The following is a 22,863-nucleotide window of genomic DNA, read 5'->3' as shown; positions in this document are numbered from 1 at the left end:
TGGAATTCTTATTATATTTTATAAATTCAGAATGAAGGAGAAATATTCCAGTAAACCAGAGTAAGAAATGGTCTTAGTCAAGCGGCGAGCTTGCTTCACATGTTTATGAGTACGGATGTTTGTATTGACAATTCAATGCTTAAGTAAACTGTACAAGTGCACGCGGCTTCGGCCGACAAAGGGAGCAAAGGCAGTATTCCTGGTGCAAGGTTTTTCCAGCCAAGACAGAGAAATAAGACGACAGAGTAAGAGATGTTAGTGTCCAGAGGATCCATCTTGAGGGCAGCACTTAGCAGGGTAAATGGCTCAGAAATGCCCAAAACCCAGCCCCTAAAATAATGGGAAGGGACTGACCTTTGCTTTAATGTGGGTGAATGATACAGTTGTACGCAAGGTGCCGTAAGGCAGAGCTCAAATTCCGTGCAGAGTAGAAGGGTAGTGAGCAAGCTACCATCAGGCCAGCATAGTGAAAGTTTGTTTATATGTTGCATATAGTCTAGCTGTCATCGCACCGGGCGAGGTGGCCATGCGGTTAGGGTTGCGCAGCTGTGAGCTTGTATCCGCGAGATAGTGGGTTCGAACTCCACTGTCAGCAGTCCTGATGATTGTTTTCCGTGGTTTACTATTTTCACACTAGGCAAATGGGGCTGTACCTTAATTAAGGTCATGGCCGCTTCCTTCCCAATCCTAGGCCTTTCCTGTCCCATCGTCACCATAAGACCTATCTGTGTCGGTGCGACGTAAAGCAAATAGCAAAAAAAGTTGTCATCGTCCTACTTAATAAAGGCCAGTAGTTTTGTACTTCATGTTCTTATTTTGGGAGTTCTGGGGCCACGTACGTACCTAATTACCTCCCTACAGGGCCGCTCGGCAGGAAGGACAGTACATCAACTTTATCGGTCGGTGACCAACCACAATAACGTCTCACAGGACAGATACGTCACGACAGCGCTCATCAGTCGCTGTTTTATTGCCCAGCGACTATTCCTGTCCATGTTACTGATATAACATGAAACCCTAAATTGAAGCACTTTTGTATTGTCTGTACAATGTCCAACCCTTGTCTTTACGGGGTCAGGAATGAAGTGAGATGAATCTTCGTAACGAGTTCCTATGAATGGATGACCTTCCTGACGCCAATCTCATCAGAGGAATTAATTAGATGAGATGGAATGAATGGCGTGATATATGATAGTAGGAAGGAAGAGGGTGAAACCCAGTGCCGGCACACAGCCTCGTCCTGTCAACTTGGCAGCGTGCGTTGGTGACTGTGGGACTCTTGGCTGAGTCCTGGCATTTCTTCCACTTACCAGTTCCAGGTGTCTCACTTTCATCTCTCCTATCAGACCTCCCTTGGTCAACTCTTGTTCTTTTCCAATCCCGACAATATGAGCATTCGAGGCCTAGGGGAGTCTTTCATTTTCACGCCCTTTGTGACCCTTGCCTTTTTTTGGCCAATACCTTCCATTTTTCTCTCTGATTAGTGTTATATAGAGGATGGTTGCCTAGTTGTACTTCCTCTAGGGCAGGGATGGCGAACCTATGCCACGCGTCACTAGGTGACACGCGGACACGATTTCGGTGGCACGCCACATGAACATAATAATATTTTATATATACGTCTCGTACTACAGACAGTGCATATCTTACAGTGTTTCACGTGTAAGAAATAAATATCGAAAATCTAAATACTAGTTCCATTTGGACGTGGAATATGGCAACACTGCTACACTGATAGGTCCGAAAGTCAAGTGAGATAGTGTCGTTTTCTGGTGGTTTGGTATACAGACATCGCAAATGTGTTTTCGGTGCCGGGAAAAGAAAAAAAAAGAAAAAAGACCAGAAGCTTAACAAAGGTGGTGACCGTATTTTTCAAGAACTCTGGCCAAGGGAATTCGGACTGTTAAAAAGATGTGTTGCCTGTGTTTGAAAACAATTGTATTCCCCACATTTAATGTAAAGCACAATTTCAAGACTGGTCATTCAAATGTTTGTTCCATCTCAAATGAAGAAAGAAGAGTTCGTTTCACAAAATATCGAACATTACACAAACAAACTAGTTCTTTTGTATCATCTTTCCGGCCAAGGAATAATATCAGTAGTGTGGTTGTTTCTATCTGTCTTCTGCATAGTACAGCTTCCATGGGAAAACGATTTCTGACGGTGAGTTGTTGAAAGAAAGTTTGTTATTGACGCCCGACACATTATTTGAAAACTTCCCTAACAAACAACTAATAATTAACATAATTAAAGGAATCCCAGCCAGCTGAACTGCTGTCAAGGATAGAATAATAAAAATGAGTGAAGAAGTTTCAGAGCAGTTGAAAGCTAATTTGGATAACTCCCATATATATGCAGTATGGTTTGATGAAAGCATGAATGTGACCTTACAAACAAGGATAGCTGGTTTTTTTAGGTTTCCTTATGGAAATGTTATGAGGGAGAAATTAGTTTAATTGTTGAGCGTACAAACTACAACATGGGAAAATAATGAAGCTAATGGAGTGAAGTGAAATCCATTCGCAATATTAGTGAAAATGACAATACAACCTGTTGTCCAGTCATTGACCAGGTTAGGGATGTAATGAATGAAACATATATAGGCTGTTATTATAATGGGGTCGCCACTCCCAAGGTGATTTATTAATGAGTGATAAATGCTATGAAATGATAATGGAGAGTGTTGCTGGAATGAAAGATGACAGGGAAAACCGGAGTACCCGGAGAAAAACCTGTCCCGCCTCCGCTTTGTCCAGCACAAATCTCACATGGAGTCACCGGGATTTGAACCACAGTATCCAGAGGTGAGAGGCCAACGCGCTGCCGTCTGAGCCACGGAGGCTCTTTTTGCAATATTAGTACTTTAGATTTTTATATTTAATAGTTTTTTTTACAATTTGTTTTACGTCGCACCGACACAGATAGGACTTGTGGCGACGATGGGATAGGCTTACGAGTGGGTAGGAAACCGCCGCGGCCCCACGGAACATGCAATCAAATGTATTTACAAGATATATTGCACCCGTTGTGCAAATATGTATAATAAATAAATAAATAAATTAAATAAATAAATAAATGACTCAATATATGAATAATAACGTATTATGAAACATAATCGGGAAATTGAAAGGAAGTTGCGAGGGGGGAGGGGTTGTAGGTTGTAGACATCCCGTAGTGGAAATGGAAAACAACAAGTGGCACAGTCAACAGATGAGATAATAAACCAGAGTTAAAATGGCACACTAGTTGGAAAAGGTTTGCCATCCCTGCTCTAGGGCTTTACTTTCTCATCCAACAGACGAAGGCTCCAACCAGCCTTCAGGCTGAGGACTCAACATACTTTAACCGTTCAATGGCATGTGGGTCAACTGTAGAGCCATTGAAGGTTATGCTAAGGAAGAGATCAAAGGAAATTACTCGGAAAAAATACATCCAGCAGCTGCAGGTCCAGTTGTCATACGTCTAATTGTGTCTGATAGCCGAAATAACTCGCTCATTTAAATAAGAAATTGGATAAATACAAAATGAGGACGGAGATCCATAAGCTCAGAACCCCGTGGTCATCGGATTCTTACAGTCATGAAATGTCATTTAATATATAAGCAAAAGCTAGTAAGTTAAGTTTACATTTTTAGCGGCAGGAAAAAGCAAGTCTACCATGTGACATTTAGGTCCAGCAATAACATATGCAGTCGAGGCCATGATTTAACGTTATAAGTTCAATGATCAAGAAGGCGCTGAAGAGATAATCGATTGTATACGTCATGAAGACAAATAAATGGTGAAGTGTTCCTTTGTATAACTTCCTAATTAGAAGAGATGACGTTATTACAGAGTTTATTCCTCAAATGTCAAAAACATATGGAAAAGAAATTATAAACTAACAAACTTAGCAGAAAATATGAAACGCGGACCAATATTGTTAATGTAACAATTTTAATGAAATTTTGTTTTATGAACAATTGGTTTGTAAAAGAAAGAACTGAAAACTGAGATTGAAGGTCGACATAAGAGCTATTAACACAAATTAAGAAGCTATTTGGAGTTGTAGAAATCAAAAACACATTGAAAGACATATTACAAAGATCTAATATTGTATAAAATAACAAGACTCTATTTGTTATTAAAACAAGGCGAGTGTTTTGGGCTAATAGTGAAATATTATATAACACCTATATCACTTTGCTAATTCTGTCTATCCAAGTTTCAGGTCCAATTGCTCACAAAGATTGAAGATTGTTCCTGCAATGTAATGATGAGAGTCAACATGTGGGCATAACAGGATTAGTGTCCTGACAGGCCTGGAATGATGTTAAAATGAATGCCAGATTGAGACCGATGAAATGGAGAAATGAGAGCAGTGTTACATGATCTTCAATGATAAGTACCCAAGATATCATCTTTCTTTATTCTATCTTGTAGAACGCATAGTAGTAGAGTAGATTTTATTTCATTTTGTCATGAGGTGACATTAAGTGAAACAGCTTGAGTGACCTAATGTGATCGTCGCAAACGCCCAGTGATATTCGTAATTGCAGCTAAGTTTAATGTGGAGATATTGAGGTCATTTGTCCCGTGAAAGGTTCAACTTTTAGAATATGCATTTTGTTATAAATTACCCGGGATTCCTCCATAATTATCGTGAATATAAAGAGATGTTTTCTTCATAATTTTAAATCGTACTAGGACTGCGTAGATATTTTTGTGAGGTAATATGATTTTAATGTTGATTTTTAAAGGTCTTCTTATATGATAATTTTCGTACACACGTACGTTGTACAGCTGTTTCGTGAAATTAATGCCGTGATGATTGTGACATGGTCTGTAATGATGATAATAATTCTTCAGATAAGATGCTTGTGAATTTCTTGGGATAAATAATTGTGAGTAGGCATGGTACGCTTGAAAGTATGGTGAATGACAAATGATAGGGTCGTCGATAAAGTGTTTAGATGGTGAAATGAAGTTATTATGGTAAATGATTTGTTGAGAATAGGTACCTCGAATGACTGGAAAACAGGTTGTAGGTTTTCATTTTCAGGTATCATGAAAGTGTAATAAGTAATCTTCGAGATTTTCAATGAATCTAGGATTGAGAAATGGATTTAAGTGTTCATCATGCAAAGTTACGAGAATCCAGAGATAGACAAGCAGTAAGGTTGTCATTAATGTTTGTCATGTAACATTTCCGAAGGTCATAAGTGTAGATAGATGTACGATCATCAAGATATTCATTTGTGGCGTCATGCAGTGCAGATATTGAATATTTTGAACGGATAATCACTGATAGGAGGTCTTCGACATTAAATAACACTGACATGGATGTGTGGAACGTCATATTCAAGCAAGTTGTTATCACCTGGCCTAGTGCAAGTTGTATTCATCTGAGTAGTTGCTTTGTAGCATGGATCTTTGTAGATGGTAGATCTTCACGATTTTTCAGGAGGATAGTTCCGGCGAGACCATATGCTGTTAAATCATTTTTAGATCTTGTGTTTATTATGATGGTATTAGCTACATATTGTGCATTTTAAGGTGGCAGACATAAGTTCCTGGGAGATGCTGTTCGTATTCGACTGAATTATTATTAAATCCAGTTACAATGTCTTTAAATGATGTATGACCACTTATTTAAGGGTGGCCACGTTGATCATAGGTTTTTATTATTAGGAAACTCAAGTTGATAGGTAGTCAGGCAATTTATGAGAAAACGATAAGAATGATAGTGTAGAAAGATGAAATCTTGGATCAATGAACGATGAAAATAAGCGAGATGTTGAAGATTTTCATTTTATTTCTATAACTGGCGGACAATAAATGATAATGGAATAATTTTATAAGTGACACTAAGCCTTCAGCAAGTTCCATGTTTGATTTCATCATGATAGGATATTGAATTTTAAATTAATTTTTAATGATGTGATTAACTGTAATGGTATCAGCCAACAAAGAATATGATCTCATTTTATTTTCATATTTTTCCAATCATGTTATGATGTAAATATTATTGTCATTTAGTTCTAGTTACTATAATTTTATTAAATTGGGAAGATCCTTCCAAGAAACTAACACTTTTGATATCTTTCTTTACTTAGTTGAGAAATATTTTAGCCTTACATAGTTAGTTGAACGATTACTTGTTATGACAATAAGGGCCTGGCAGTAAAATAGAAATAGAACCTAATCGATGCTCATCGAATGTCCATGGCATGAGTGGAGACTCGTGTATCTCCGCTGACTCCAGCCGAGGCGTATTCACAACATCTACGAACCCTCAATATACACGACCACGGACGGTTACAATACATACAATTCTGTTACCATATGTTTTCTTTTTCAGATAGTTTATAGATTTATTTATTCAAAATTAGTTTCGGCAGAGTGAAGAACCTAACAGTTGAAACTGAAAAAGAGATGGCTGCAGATATCACAAATCTAGCCACATCGTGAATATTCTGGTATTCGCCACCCGAGCTATAAAAAGAATGCTAGCCGCGAATAGTCAAGAGTTGGAGTCAGTGTATTGGGGTGATTGTAGGAATTGGGGGATGGACTGAGGATGACTGTAATAGTGGTGGCTGCCGTTAGTGTTCTTCCGCAGTCTGAACAAAGAATTGCTGCTGCTATTGTTGTTGTTGTTGTCTAGACTGCATTCGCCACGGGAATACAAAATAATCAAGTCCAGGAAATGAATATGCTTAAACTCCAAAGTGAGAGCACGAGCCTAATAAACAGCTCGCTTGCTCAAGAAGCAGAACCTACTGGAGAAACGGATGACTGAAGAACCTAAAACTTCAACTCCTCGGATAAATCAGAGTCAGAACGTAATGAATCCATCCAGCGTGTCTCTAGGAAACAACAATAATACCGAACCTCTCAATTTGACAGGTCAAATTCAGACAGTCAACATTATCAGACTACCGGAGGACCAACCCAAGAAGTTTAATAATGTCAGAGGAATTACTCCTAAGAGTTTTATCAATGAATTGCAAGACCATTTCAGAGATGCTAAAATTCTTTCTGAACAACAACTCCATGTAATGGAATGGTACCTGGAGAACTCTGTTCACACGTGGTTTGTCACCTTCAGATTCTCTTTTGATGACTTCAAAGGTTTCAAGAAGGCATTTCTGGCCAAGTACTGGAACAGTGACGTTCAACACAATTTGTAAACGGAACTGTATGCCAGGAAATATGCCTCCTCCATGCCGACTAAATATTCCGACTTCTTTTCAAGCCAGCTCAGAAAGCTTAGAGAATTAGATTCACCACCGGCCGAGCAGGAGCTAGTTAAAGTTATTATACGACAGCTACCAACCAACGTCCAGAGGATCATAATAGCCTCGAATGTTCAGACCACGATTCAGGCTGAGGCAATGCTTAGGCAACTTGATATGACTTCAAAGGAACCTGTTAGGAACGTCAGGAATCAGGATCAGCAACTTAACTAGATCACGGCAACCAGAGAAGAAGAGAAGACATCCACCGACCAAGGGAGAATCTGGAGAAGTAATCCAGAAGAAAAGAATGTACCCCAAGATCGTTCACCTATCTCCAGACAAAGAAACTTAAGGACCTGGGAATATTCCAGAAGGAATAATCAGAGGAGACTGTATACGAATTATAGAAGAGAGTGGAGAAGAGACCAAGATTTCGACCAACCGAGGGAGAGAAGAGAAGGAGAGATACATAAAAGAACTCCAGAATTCGGCCCAAGAGAAAGAAAATGCAAACGTACCATACAAAATCAAGACATTAACCCTGACATTGTATGAGCTGAGAATCAGCAGTACCAAGAAGAAGAAGAAGAAGAAGAAGAAGAAGAAGAAGAAGAAGAAGAAGAAGAAGAAGAAGAAGAAGAAGAAGAAGAAGAAGAAGAAGAAGAAGAAGAAGACCAGGGTCAACGTAGTAATGGATATAGCAAAGGAGCAATAAAAAGATACAAAACAGACGACAGACGTTCAAATGAATACCATTCACGAGGAAAATCATCCACCGAGGAAGAATTATGAGGATCCAACCTACCACCATACAGCGACCCAAGTCAACATACACGAGGAAACTTGTAATGAATGTCAGGATCTACAGGCCAAACTGCTAGGAAACCTACGTTTGTTATGTGCAGCAGTTGAAGCGGATAATGCCAGATTACGCAAGGAACAAGCCCAGCTATTAGAAGAAAGAAGTATTAAGAACAGACAGCAGTAAAATTAAAATTTCTGAGAACATTATTGTTGTGAAGATATCCACATAATGAATGATTTACGCTGCCACATAAATCATTCACCGACCAAGGGAGAGATGTCCCCGTCAATTCTGTGCTTTAGAATGTTTTATTATGTGCCTGTAATAGCCTGTGTCATTCATTCAATTAAATTATATTTGGCGACAACCTGCTAGCCCATTCAGTCAGCTGTTTGACCGGTTCAGATTTTAAGAGTATTGATTTTCTCCTCACCCTCATCGATCGATAACATGTCGCGATCACGTGACAAACTGGCCTGTTTCAAGGTTAACCCACTGCCTTGTGCTGCCTGCTCGCTCGCCGTCTGCGTGTAATTTCTGGAACAATCCAAGCCAATTATGAGATTCAATTGAGTGTACGCAAACCAATGATAATTACCACAAGAGCCACACCTCCAAGTGAGAGACTATAAAACGCAGTGTTTCCTTGATCAATTTCTCTTTTACCTTCTGTTCTGTGAGAGACTACAAGCCTAAGTTATATTACGTGCATATTTGAAATTCAGCCTGGTCTAGCACAGACTTGTACTAAAATTGTGTCAGTTTCAGCTGAGAAATGACTTTATAAGAAAGAAGAGGACCTCTACTGCCAGCGTAACATCAACACCGACTCCAGGATGTCTATCCTACTTTCAAGAGGACTTAATCATCCGGCGTGGGACCTGAATTCTACAACAATGTGCTGCTAAACCTGTAGGCATCAGGGGGGAGAACGTGACAGATTTCGTCGTCATGGGAGTAGAATAGACCGCTCCGGGAATCGAGCTGCATCGAAAAATTTGAGTACAATTTTATAATATTTCCTGTCCATCTTCATTGAAAATTGAACAATCTTTTCTCTTAATTATTATTTCTATTAGATGTTGCATAATTAGATATTTTTCACCTTTTCCATCTTGTGTGGTAAAGATAGTTTTTGAGTATGAGAGAGTGTGAATTGGGATCTATTAGTGTAGATTTGTAGTAGTTTGTCATCTGAGAATATGTTTGCTTCTGTGCCATTATTTAAAATTTTTGTGAAACATTGTGGGACGAGATTTTGGTTGTGTTTCATCTATTAGATTTAGATTGTGTGTCATCTAGTGCATTACTCTGTGACTGTGCAGATTGTGTCATCCTTATTTAAATATTAATTCAGATGTTGATGGTATTATTTAAAAGTCATTGCTAATAATAATAATAATAATAATAATAATAATAATAATAATAATAATAATAATAATAGGTCCCAGGAATTAACCTGGGAGGAGTCCATGTGGCTTTTGTCATCACATGGCTCTGGGCAAATGGGAGTGAAACGTGTCGTTGCTTGTCATCTGCAACTATAACATATTGGGTTCAGCAAGAGAACCTAACTTAGCCTTTTTCACTCCAACTCCAGCATGTAACCTACAAGAGGTGTCCCTGTTAAACCGAGCAACCCAGTGGAAGGTTGGGTAACCAATCCCAGCGGGAAACTGGGTCGGTGAGCCGATCAGTGCTGGTGGCTTCAAGGCTTACAACCTTGATAGTTAAAAACCCGTTTACCTTTTAGGTAACCACCATTACGACTCTCGTAATACTCGAAACATGGAGACAAAGAATATTCAGAAATGTACCCCAGGTGGTAAACAATCCACCCCCACACAGTCTGGGGCAAGCAGGTCATCGGATTCTGGGGAACCTGCACCTTCATGCTTCCCACTTCTATCTAATTCTGCTAAACGACAACCAAAGAGAAACATCGAGTACTTTGCTACAATAAATATTAATTCCCTACTGAAGGTAGGTAAGCTCAAACAAACGCTTGACGTGCTGGAAAAGTACAAGGTTATGATAGCAGCGCTACAAGAGACTCGGTTTACCGACGAGGATACAATAGAGTCCGGAGTGTACAGAATCTACAAGGGGAAACCTGGTGAAAGAGTTATCAAGACACTTCCACAATTTGGTACTGGGTTCGCAGTACACCACAAGATGGTTGACCATATTTTAGATTTCACTTCACCTAACAGAAGGACCTCCGCGTTATCCTTCAGGCCTCGTAATAGAGCATACACAATCGTAAATTTCCACTCACCCACGAATGACACAAACCGTTCAAACCTGGAAAATGTAGAACAATGCTGGGCCACCTTAGAAGAAACTCTAGATATGATCCCTTCCCACCATTCCATCATACTCATGGGAGACTTCAATGCACAAGTCGGTAAGGAGTGGAAGTACCGGAAGATAGTAGGCCATTATCCAGCCCATAAGAGAACAAACAGAAATGGAGAATGTCTCATTGAACTCTGTGACAAGTACAACTTAGTCCTGAAATCAACAGCCTTCAAACATCTACCTAGAAAGGCCAAAATATCGAGGAGTCCAAATCCTATGCTTGGTGAATTCCAGTTAGACCATGTTGCTATAGCACGGCAACATCATACAGACATACAGAACGTCAAGGTATTACGAGGAGCCAACATAGATTCCGATCACTACCTTTCATTTGTTAAGATTAATATGCAACCCTTTAGAAAAACACCAACTCTCCAAAGTAGTCGTAAGATACCCAGGTTCAATACTCTGCGGCTGCACGATGAGGATTGTGATTTTCAGGATACCCTCAGGAAGAATACAGAGAAAGAAGGATGGCCTGCCTTTCAAAAGGCGTTGCTGGATGCCGCTCAAGAAACTATCCCTGCCTCATCAACCAAAGGCAAACACCCATGGTGGAGTTCAAAGTGTGATGAGGCTATAGAAGAAAGGCGTAAAGCCTGGACTAGGTGGAACCAACATAAAACTGAAGCCAATTATGAAGCCTTCCTCATGCAAAGAAAAGCTACAGCTAACACCATCCGCAGTGCCAAGAGAAATTACCTCAGGAGCCTAATGCAAGAGGCTGAAAATAATTTTCAGAGAAACAACTCAAGAGACCTGTACAAAGGACTTAAGAAGCAAACGACCCAGTACACAGCTCCTACCCTCATCCTCCACGGGCCAGATGGAAAACTTCAACTGAACAATAAAGACTGCACCAAAACTCTTGCAGATTATTTCCAGAAGCTACTAAACGCAGAGGAACCTAAAGAAAAGCTTATTTTCCATGAGCCTTCACACAGGAACCCTGATTCTCAACCACCTACGAGAGAAGAAATAAAGGACATCATCGCTGGTCTCAAGAACAACAAGGCTTCAGGTGAAGACGGCATAGTTGCCGAGGTGTGGAAACATGCAGATGACCAGTCTTTGGAGAGCATCCATCAAATCATAAAGGACATATGGACAACAGAGTCCCTACCCGAAGGATGGACGTCTGCCGTGATTCACCCCCTCCACAAGAAGGGAAGTAAGACAGATCTCAACAATTATAGAGGTATTTCCTTGTTACAAATTACCTACAAGATCCTCTCTGTAGCCCTGCTTAATAGAGTCACCACACAGCTAGACTCACAGTTAGGTGAATACCAAGCTGGTTTCCGTAAGACTAGATCTTGTCCAGAACAGATACACAATCTTAAGACAGTTCTCAATTACAAAAGCCGAGGTGGACATCCCTAGGTGGTGGTCCTAGTAGATCTTCAGAAAGCTTATGACTCTGTGGACAGAGACACCCTTTTCTCCATACTATGGGAACTTGGTCTGGATGGGAAGACCCTACGATTGATTCAAGCCACTCTGAGGAACACGACGTCCAAGGTCAGGTTTAGAGGTGAACTATCTGAAAGCTTTCCAATCAGAACAGCAGTTAGACAGGGTGATGGTCTCTCCTGCATTCTCTTCAACTGTGTCCTGGAAAAGATCATTAGAGAATGGAGAACTATACTACCACCGGGAGCTGGACTGAAGCTTGGGTACAAGAGAGACAACCTCATTGTCCTGTGCCTAGCCTTTGCCGATGACCTCATTCTACTGGCAAACAATATAGAGGAGGCTACCTACAACTTACAGAGTCTTTATTGTGTACCAGTTAAGACTGGTCTGAAAATCAGCATCCAGAAGACTGAATTTATGACCAATATCAAGGAGGCCCCTTCTACAATTCCTCTCACAGACGCTACCATACGAAAAGTACCTGCGGTTAAGTACTTGGGAGAATGGATCTCTGCGAATCAGAGCGAGAACCCAGTCATAGATGCCAGATGTACCAAGTCTGAAAGGGCTTATCACTCGTGTCGTAGTATCTATTCATCTAAGTGCCTCTCCAAGAAACTCAAGCTCAGACACTACAACTCGGTAGTCAAACCATCTGTTCTGTATGCTTCTGAGTGCCTTGTAATGGCTAGGAAGGGCCCACTCAGAAAACTGGAGTTAAAAGAGAGGAAGATCCTGAGGAGGATATTAGGACCAATCAGAGAGGAAGGAGGCACTTACAGAATCCGCCATAATAATGAACTGTATGAACACCAGGAGGACATCGTCACGTCTATAAGGAAAAGGCGCCTGACCTTTTATGGACACTTGGCCCGTCTGGATTCCGAAAGACTCACCAAAAGGATATTCACAGTAACAGGGAGAGGCAAGGCTTCTAAGAACAAATGGATCACGTCAGTTAAGTCAGATATGGAACAACTAGATATCCCACCGGGACAAACTCATGACCGACTACTGTTCCGTCAAGCCATCCGACACGGAGTTTTCCCAACGTCCCTTACAAGTAAGAAGACTACAGGAACTAAGTGGACCGAGGAGAGAAAGCTGGCTCATAGTCAGCAAATGAAGGAGTATTGGAAGAAGAAGAAAGCAACAACTTTACCCAAGAGTAGATACGAGCCCCGTGGTCCTCAGTAGGCCTAAACGACAAAGAAGAATAATAATAATAACAACATACATACATACATTATCATTATAGACTGTTATGCCTTTCAGCATTCAGTCTGCAAGCCTCTGAGAATTTACTAAACGTCGCCACAATCCTCGATTTGCAACTAGTGTTGTGGCCTCATTTAGTTCTATACCTCTTATCTTTAAATCGTTAGAAACCGAGTCTAACCATCGTCGTCTTGGTCTCCCTCTACTTCTCTTACCCTCCATAACAGAGTCCATTATTCTCCTAGGTAACCTATCCTCCTCCATTCGCCTCACATGACCCCACCACCGAAGCCGGTTTACGAGTACAGCTTCATCGATCGAGTTCATTCCTAAATTAGCCTTTATCTCCTCATTCCGAGTACCCTCCTGCCATTATTCCCACCTGTTTGAACCAACAATCATTCTTGCTACTTTCATGTCTGTTACTTCTAACTTATGAATAAGATATCCTAAGTCCACCCAGCCTTCGCTCCCGTAAAGCAATGTTGGTCTGAAAACAGACCGATGTAAAGATAGTTTCGTCTGGGAGCTGACTTCCTTCTTACAGAATACTGCTGATCGCAACTGCGAGCTCACTGCATTAGCTTTACTACACCTTGATTCAATCTCACTATGTTACCATCCTGGGAGAACACACAACCTAAAAACTTGAAATTATCGACCTGTTCTAGCTTTGTATCACCAATTAGACATTCAATTCTGTTGAATTTCTTACCTACTGACATCAATTTAGTCTTCGAGAGGCTAATTTTCATACCATACTCATTGCACCTATTTTCAATTTCCAAGATGTTAGACTGCAGGCTTTCGGCACAGTCTGCCATTAAGCCCAAGTCGTCAGCATAGGCCAAACTGATTACTACATTTCCACCTAACTGAATCCCTCCCTGCCATTTTATACCTTTCAGCAGATGATCCATGTAAACTACAAACAGCAAAGGTGAAAGATTACAGCCTTGTCTAACTCCTGTAAGTACCCTGAACCAAGAACTCATTCTACCATCAATTCTCACTGAAGCCCAATTGTCATCATAAATGCCTTTGATTGATTTTAATAATCTACCTTTAATTCCATAGTCCCCCAGTATGGCGAACATCTTTTCCCTCGGTACCCTGTCATATGCTTTCTCTAGATCTACGAAACATAAACACAACTGCCTATTCCTCTCGTAGCATTTTTCAATTACCTGGCGCATACTGAAAATCTGATCCTGACAGCCTCTCTGTGGTCTGAAACCACACTGGTTCTCATCCAACTTCCTCTCAACGACTGATCGCACCCTCCCTTCCAAGATGCCAGTGAATAATTTGCCTGGTATACTAATCAATGAGATACCTCGATAGTTGTTGCAGTCCTTCCTGTTCCCTTGCTTATAGATATGTGCAATTACTGCTTTCGTCCAATCTGGAGGTACAACAACAACAACAACAATAATAATAATAATAATAATAATAATAACAACAACAACTTTCCCACCAGTCCCTCTAAATTTCATGGCTGTCTGAAAACCTCTGTTCCACTAGGAGTATCAGAACATAAAAAGAACACCTGTAAGCTTTAAGAATTCGATCTGAATTGAAAACGGAGTTAAATGTGTGCGATTTAAGCACTAATGTTTGTTTTCTTTTAAGAACAGCCAGTTATACAAGTGTTCTAAGGTCAATGTATACTAAAACTTTCCAGAATATGATCAGATCTATAAGCAAAACTACAAAATACACTATTAACAAGAGCAAGGAGGTCATACTACAAACCACACCCTCTTTCATACCAAGTATTGAAAATATTGATTGCACGAAAAACTCCTTAAGTAACCAGCTTTCTGCCATGCAAAATGAAGATTAGTTCAGTAGAAGTTGGCAAATAGTTGATCGCAGTTGATGAAATACTTTTCCTGTATAATTTTTTCACTATGTTTCAACATGGTTGTTCTCTTTGCACTGATTTTATATTTCTTGATAAACAAAACGAACACTACAGGTCCAGCATATTAGGAAGTTTTGGAATGATTTTAAAATAATTTATTTTAATAGTAGAAATTCAGCAAGAAATCATAAGTAATATATAGACAAAATGATGCAAATATGCCATTCTGAACCTTAGTTCTAATTAAAACCTACACAGATTTCTTGAATGAACATACCTGTCCATTCTGGCATGTTTGTTCGCACTGCACGCCGAGCTGCTTTTTGCTGCTGTAAAGTTGATTGGTAAAGGTCCAATGATTGTAAGAAGTTGTCTGCCGAGACATTAGGTGCAGCAGATGGGCCTGGGATGGGCATCACTCCAGAACAGCCAGGAGATTCAAGAGCCTCAGTCTTCATAGCCCTATACTCACTCGAATTCTCTTCTACTGCAACTGTCACATAAAACACAAAAAATTAAACATTAAAAAATCATAAAATTATGAAAATACATTAAATACCCTTAATAACAACTAGATCAAGATCCTTAGATGAAAATGAAATGGCGTATGGCTTTTAGTGCCAGGACTGTCGCCAGGTGCAGGTCTTTTGATTTGATGCTCGTAGGCGACCTGCGCGACGTGATGAGGATGAAATGATAATGAAGACGACACATACAACCAGTCCCTGTGCCAGCGGAATTAACCAATGATCAAGGGTTATAAATTTCATTTTTGGTTCTGTATTGAACTGAGATGACATATAATTTAATTTCACAAAAATTGTTTATTCCACCTATTCAGTACTTTATATTATTTGTAATGCATATATTTACATTACAGTGAGTCACTAGGGACTAGTTTCGACGCTACTTGGGGTAATCATCAGCCTTAATTAAGTACACATTTTTTGTTGAATTTCCTAGAACAATGCCTTCTATAAAGTACTCAAACTAGTAATATGAGCTATATGTACAGTGCAATAACGGTGTGCAGTGTCTGCATATATCTATTACTGAACCCTTGCAAGCTACATTAACACGTGGACTTTCAGCAAGTTATATATTACCCTCTGTGCCAGTGTTGTAAAAATAAAATTTCACTCAGTTGATACAAAGTACAATCGAGCTACAGAACTTACTAGAAACTACTGGATATTGTACTGAGATTGTTAACAAAATTCTATACATTTATCATAATGTTCATGTAATATCTCAAGTACCGGCGTAAAATTGTTGCAAAGTACAATTGAACTACAATTCACAGAACTCACCGACAACATTTGTCCATTTGAACTCTGACATTTTAATGAAAATGTATACTTTTAATGTAATGAATCTGTATCACAAAATATTTTAATATTCATGTAACATTTCATGTATCTAACCACATATAACAAATGTTATTGCACTGTACATATAGCTCATATTACTATTTTTATTACTTTATATTAGAAGGTATTGTTCTAAGACATGATATGTACTTAAGGTTGATGATGACTCCAAGTAGGGTAGAAACTAGCCTCTAGTAACTCATTGTAATGTAAATATGTACTGCAAATAATATAAAGTACTGAATAGGTGAAAAAAACCATTCTTGTGAAATTAAATTATTTAACCAATGATGGTTAAAATTCCCAATGCTGCTTGGAATTGAACCCGGGACCCCTGTGACCAAAGATTTAGCCATAGAGCTGGATATCCTTAGATCATATCAGCTTTAACTTCAAAAGTATTCATCATCATCATCATCTTCCAACTCCAGTTTCCCAGATGTGGTATACAAACACTTGTCAAGTATTAACACAGTAAATTCTGATCTTTAAAATTCACTTTATATTCCATCTTAAAATTCTAGCGTGTGTTTCCTCACAAAAAAGTATTAACACTCAATGTTATAAGCAAGAAAACTAATGAGTACTTATTCTGCCATGAATTTTTCATTCATTCTTCATTTCTCCATTATAATTAGGAATCGTCAAAATGCACAATATTACATTCAAGTTATTAAAAATAGATATCAGATAATATTAACAAGGAGTAATATTGCAAAATATATTGCAAAATACAAATAATGTAAATTATACAAAAAATACTAATATAAAATGGCAACTTTTGGAGTATATAATTCTTCAATAAATCTTCCATTTAACTTTTTCTACTTATATCTCATTTACATGATTCTCCAAGTTTGTCTATGAAATACTTTTTACATTTTCACATTTACAATTTTTTACATTTCATTTAATACACGCAAAAATGTGAATTTTTTCAATAGGGTATGTGGAAAACAATGAAAATAGTGTGCCAAGAAGAAATGATGCAACGACTGTGAAATGCTATAAATAGCACAAGTACGGGCTGGTATGCACATTATTTGATTTTTGTGCATTTGCATTTGACCATATCACCCAGCAGTAGCACTGCTAACATCAATCAATACTGGTAGTCTTATAAAATGGCGTTTAGTTACAAGCCTCATTAATGCAAGAAACACCAGACAACATCAAGCAAGCATATGGATTGAGAAGAATATTGGAATTTGAGGGAGGACTCCAAACTGGGCTGAAAACCACAGGGTGGTTATACCACCATACAGCCCACTGTGTGGTTAGTTCAGACTGTACTGTCTGATGCTATTGGGAGCAGTGGGTTCATGAAGGCATCCACATACAGAGGACCAGCTCAGGATAGAAGAGGATTACCACCAGTCTGAAGGATCAGCTGATCATGCACCAAGTGCAGAGGGACCCCATATTGACACAGGTCATGATACTGGTTCCATTTGCAGTCATGCCAGGCCACAGCCACATGAAACACCACAGACTGGTGATGTGTAGTATTCAGTGCTAAGTGGTGCTTTGTAACGGGGACTGATGGTCACTGTGTGGGGAAAGCAGACATGAATGCCACAATCTCAACATTGCTACTGAGGGGGTACTTCCCTCATGGCAGGCATTATGGTCAGGGAAGCCGTAGCACACAATAGCCGATCTGCTCTCAATGTGTTACGTGTAATATTGACGGCCCAATGGTATGTGGATGAGATAATATACCCCTCCCCACCCCATCTGGTCCCATTTATTATTGTAATTCCAGGTGCAATATTGCGGCTGGATAATGTCTAATCACACGCGGCAGAGGTAACCAAGAATTGCCTCCATCATGTCTGCATACTATCATGGCGTGCCCGCCTTACTGACTTGCTCCCAGTCGAGCAAGTGTGGGATCAGTTGACATGCCAACTGACGCTATGCCACAATATCCAGAATTTGGAACACATTGTCCAACAACTGTCCAGCATCTGCTGGGCTCCATGCCAGACCGTTTATGTGTAATTGTCCTGCTGCTCTGTTTTTCTGATCATGTGTATTGCTCATCTGTGGTGGTGATCACAGTTTTAAGAGGAAGTATAACTAGGCAAACATCCTCTATATAACACTAGTCAGAGAGAAAAAATGGAAGGGATCTGACACTTTGAAAAATGAAGGTATTGGCCAAAGAAAGACAAGGACCCTGAAGGGCATGAAAATACTTCCCTAGGCCTCGAAAGCTCTAATACTATCGGAATCAGATAATAACACGAGTTGATCGAGGAAGGTCGGATAGGACAGATGAAGGTGAGGAGCCTGGCACAAGTAAATTACAGCAATGCCGGGACTCAGCTATGGACCCCATGGTCGCCAACCCACGCTTACAAGTTAAGAGACCCCCTAGGGCTCCTTTTAGTCGCATCTTACAACAGGCAGGTGATTCAATTTTTATAAAAACTTTAGTTTATTGTCCACCTAATCAATGTGATACAATATAGGCAGGTGATACCGTGTATGTTATTCAACGGCTCCCATTCACAGGGCAATTGCTCATCTGAACCACTACATGAAATTAAAAAAAAAAAAGATTCAGTACCACTTGGTGCATAGGCCCTAATTCTTTTGAGTGCTATTTTCATTTTTCAGCAGTATAATTCCTATAAGATGTTAAGGGGTACAAACCAAACAACACAACACATAATGCTCACAATAAATCAATTCAATATTGTTTTTGTTTAACTTCCATATATATTAATGCCATAAACCAGTGGAAATGAAAATGTACTGACAACAAAATCTCAACACTACTTTCCTGTTTTAAGACAAATGCTGTTTTGTTTAATTTTGATTCTATTAATCTTTCATTCATTCATTCACCACTGATCTGCATTAGGGCTGTCCCCCAGGTGGCAGATTCTATATCAGTTGTTTACATATTCTTTTCTTAAAAGATTTCAAAGAACTTTTGAAATTTATCAAACATTTCCTTGGTAAATTATTCCAATCCCAAATTCTTGTTCCTCTAAATTAATATTTGCCTCAATTTGTCCTCTTGAATTCCAAATTAATTTTCATACTGTAAAAACTCAATTCTAGCTTATTCGTCTATTAATGTCATTCCACACCATCCCTCCATTGACAGCTCGGAACATACTGCTTATAATACCAATATATTGGTCCGTTATTGGACATTATAAATTTTCCAGCTAACTCATTCCTGGTTGCCAGCGTTTCGCCCTCGTGTGCTAGGTTGGGCTCATCAGTCGGTACCTAGCACACCTACCAAGACGCTGGCTAGTGTATATCGTGGAGGCCACTGCGTAGGCTACTTGGAGCCACTGGCAGTGCCAATGCACTATGAGAGACTTTGTCTCTTTACCAAAAATTGATGCCTGCTTGGCTATCATCTGGCAACCAGGAATGAGTTAGCTGGAAAATTTATAATGTCCAATAACGGACCACAATGTTGGTATTATAAATGTACTCGTTCGGGACAAATATTTCAGATTCCCTATGGGAATGAACATCTATAACATACTGCTTCAACGACGAGTCTACCAAGTCTTCCCAGCCCAAAGTTTGGAATCTTTTTGCAACACTATTCTTTTATCATAAAACACCCAGAGCAAATCGTACTGCTTTTTTTTTTTTTTTTGATCTTTTCCAGTTCTCGAATCATCTTGTAGAAGGACCCATGCACTGAAACCATACTCTAACTGTCGCCTTACCAGTGACATATGCCCTCTTCTTTACTTCCATTTTACATACCCTAAATACTCTCATTGCTATATGAAGAAATTACTATTTGCTTTACATCGCACCGACACAAATAGATCTTATGGCGACGACGGGATAGGCCTAGGAATGGGAAGTGGCCATGGCCTTAATTGAGGTACAGTCCCAGCATTTGCCTGGTGTGAAAATGGGGAACCAAAGTAAGCCATCTTCAGGGCTGGCAACAGTGGGGTTCGAACCCACTATCTTCCGAGTGCAAGCTCACAGCTGCGCGCCCCTAACCGCAAAACTAACTCACCCGGTATATATGAAGAAATCTCTAACCTTTGTTAACAACCACCTTAATGTGATTACCTCAATAAAAATCTTACTCTGTTGCTAAAAACCTTTGATGTGTTAGTGCGACGTTGAGCAAAAAAAAACTTACCTTATATTAACACCTAGGTATTTACAGTGGTCCCAAAGAGGTACTTTCACTTGATCAACAGACAATTAAAACTGCAGTTCATCCAACAATCCAGCCATTTTACTTTTTCTACAAAGACAGTACTGGTGGTATTTTTCTAGAGATTTTACATGTGTTTTGCAAATATTCCAACTTTTGCATTTGTAATTCAGTGTTGGTATTACAACGGCAGTGCAAATGTATAGCTTGTTCTACATACTGAGGTCATGATTATTGAAGACCTTTAGATGACTAAATGCCAATCTAATGCATCTGAAGTGACACTCTATTCAGCATCTAACTTAACATTGTCAAGAGGTGGCTGCCAAGGTAAGAAAAGTGTTTTGATATTATACAGGGCATTGCCAATGACTGTGATGGAAGGGACTACCTTGTAAAATTTGTTTCAGGGTGATAAAGAAATTGACTTTTGTTAATGTCAAGTTCTAAGCTGATACCATACTGGATTAAAGGTGAAAAGAACAACAGTGTTGTCTATGTACTAGAGTTTCATGGAATACCATAAAACAGGGCTATGCCTTGTCAATACAATTACATTCACAAATATATATAACTTATTTATTATATATTACATAAAAATGGTTTCAAGAAAGACCAATTCTCTTCCTCAGTGATCTTCAAAAATCCCAAATCCAAAAGATTTGATCCTAAAAAACTCTATTTACGTTAAAAATAAACATGCACATTAAGAATATGTACAATATTGCAACAGTTTCCCTTCTGTTATGGTCTAAAAGCTTTCCTATTCTTCTTCCAAGAAAACAATTCTTGTGATTTTTCTTAAAAGCCTAGGACACTGGTGATGGTGATTAGTCCATCAGACGGGGTCATAAAACCTTGAGCAGACCCTTTGGTGCTATTCAACAGGTGTAGGCTATGTGCCAACACCAGGTTTCACCCTTCCTACTATCGTATATCAAGTCATTCACTTCATCTCATTAACTCCTCTGATGAGGTTGACGTCAAGAAGGGCATCTGGTCATAAAAACTCGCTAAAAAGATTCATTAAAACAATAAAAGTAAACTTCCACCTGTTTGATACTATGTATTTGCTTTAAGCAAATTAATTATTTGCAGAACATGTTTCATTCCTTAGGAACATCTTCAGCTACATAACATTACTTAGCTGAAATTACACAGAATTATCTCCTTCACAAAAAGAGGGAAGATGAATCTGCTTATGTTCTAACCTAATTTAAAACAATTTCATGTTCACTTTAATAGATGTTAAAAATTGTTAGTATATAGCAATTTTGTTCATATCTGATGTGTATGTTTTTCTTAGTTGTTCATTTTAAAAAAGTTTTTGAAAAGGACTTTTTTGTGTCAATGTTATGTCTTAATTAAAAAGCAGTTCTCTTCAGCCGCTCTTCTTTTCTGAAGTGAGTATTGTCATTTGATTTAACTTGGTAAAATTGGGTCTCTTGAATTTTTTTTTATTAAGGGATCCTCTGAAGCTGATTGCTGTCTTATTGGTGTTATGAAAAATATTCCCCAAAGTCTTGATATGTCATCAACCTACTGGGTCCTTGGAGGAGTCTAGCAGTAGCTGATACTGCCTTCCAGAAAGCCTCCAGATATGAACAAAATTGCTATATACTAAAACTTTTGTAACATCTTTTTTAACACTTTAGCGTCGACGTGTACATTTGTTTTTTTCGTGGTAAACTGCTGAAATGCGATATACATTTTTCAGGTTGTTGTGGGCTATGGATGTTTGTAATTTCATTTGTAGATGATAATCAAAGACATAATTTATGTTCAACATTACTATTTTTGTGTCCCCCCCATTGGGGTGACATATGGTTATTAGGTTGACTATGCAGCAGAGAAAGCGCCCCTGTAGGGATGACGGCCTTTTTACCTTTGTTGTTGTGGAACACTGTGCTCTGTGTTGTGAGCTGTTGATTTACGCACCTTTCAACGAGTTCCTTGTAATTTACAGTTTTGTGACAAGAATTTAATTCATGTTATGTGTTTCTGTGTTGAGTAAGTCATGGTTACCAATAGAGAGATAAAAGAACAACTTGAAAAGGGTTCAAGTGTTGAATCAAGAAATATTGACATTTAGGATCTGCAATGTGATGCCACCTTTACCGAGTCAGAATTCGATGGTAGTTTGTGTAGTGAAGACACTAGCAAAGATTCCGGTGCTGCATCGGGCGATGATTCAAGCAAATCACCAGCCAGTGACAAGTACTGGGGAACATTCTCAGGTTTGCAGAAACTTTTTTTATTCACACGTAGCCCCGGTTTACAATTTCATCTGAGTGCTAAATCTCAACCAGTATGTAAGAATAAAGCAATAATAGACTCCAATCCACATTATTTTCCTTGCCATTATTAATTGAATTCTGATGGTTGCATATGTTACCCCATGGGGTGACAAATGTCAGAGAAATTCCACTGTCTGTTGCGCAATACAC

General features: G+C 39.1%; 1 protein-coding gene across 1 annotated transcript in view; it reads right to left on the bottom strand.

Moving 5' to 3' along the window:
* Nucleotides 1–22,863, bottom strand: part of LOC136856797 (protein bric-a-brac 2) — a 673,104-nt gene that overhangs the window by 380,307 nt on the left and 269,934 nt on the right. Inside the window, exon 3 of the mRNA XM_068224964.1 lies at nucleotides 15,165–15,380. Coding sequence (XP_068081065.1) covers nucleotides 15,165–15,345 — 181 coding nt within the window. The 5' untranslated portion in view covers nucleotides 15,346–15,380. The remainder of the gene's footprint in view (nucleotides 1–15,164; nucleotides 15,381–22,863) is intronic.

This window comes from Anabrus simplex, chromosome 1 (genome assembly GCF_040414725.1).
Source record: "Anabrus simplex isolate iqAnaSimp1 chromosome 1, ASM4041472v1, whole genome shotgun sequence".
NCBI lineage: Eukaryota > Metazoa > Arthropoda > Insecta > Orthoptera > Tettigoniidae > Anabrus > Anabrus simplex.
The sequence above is the reverse complement of the archived record's forward strand: the minus strand, read 5'-3'. Positions and strand labels throughout refer to the sequence as shown.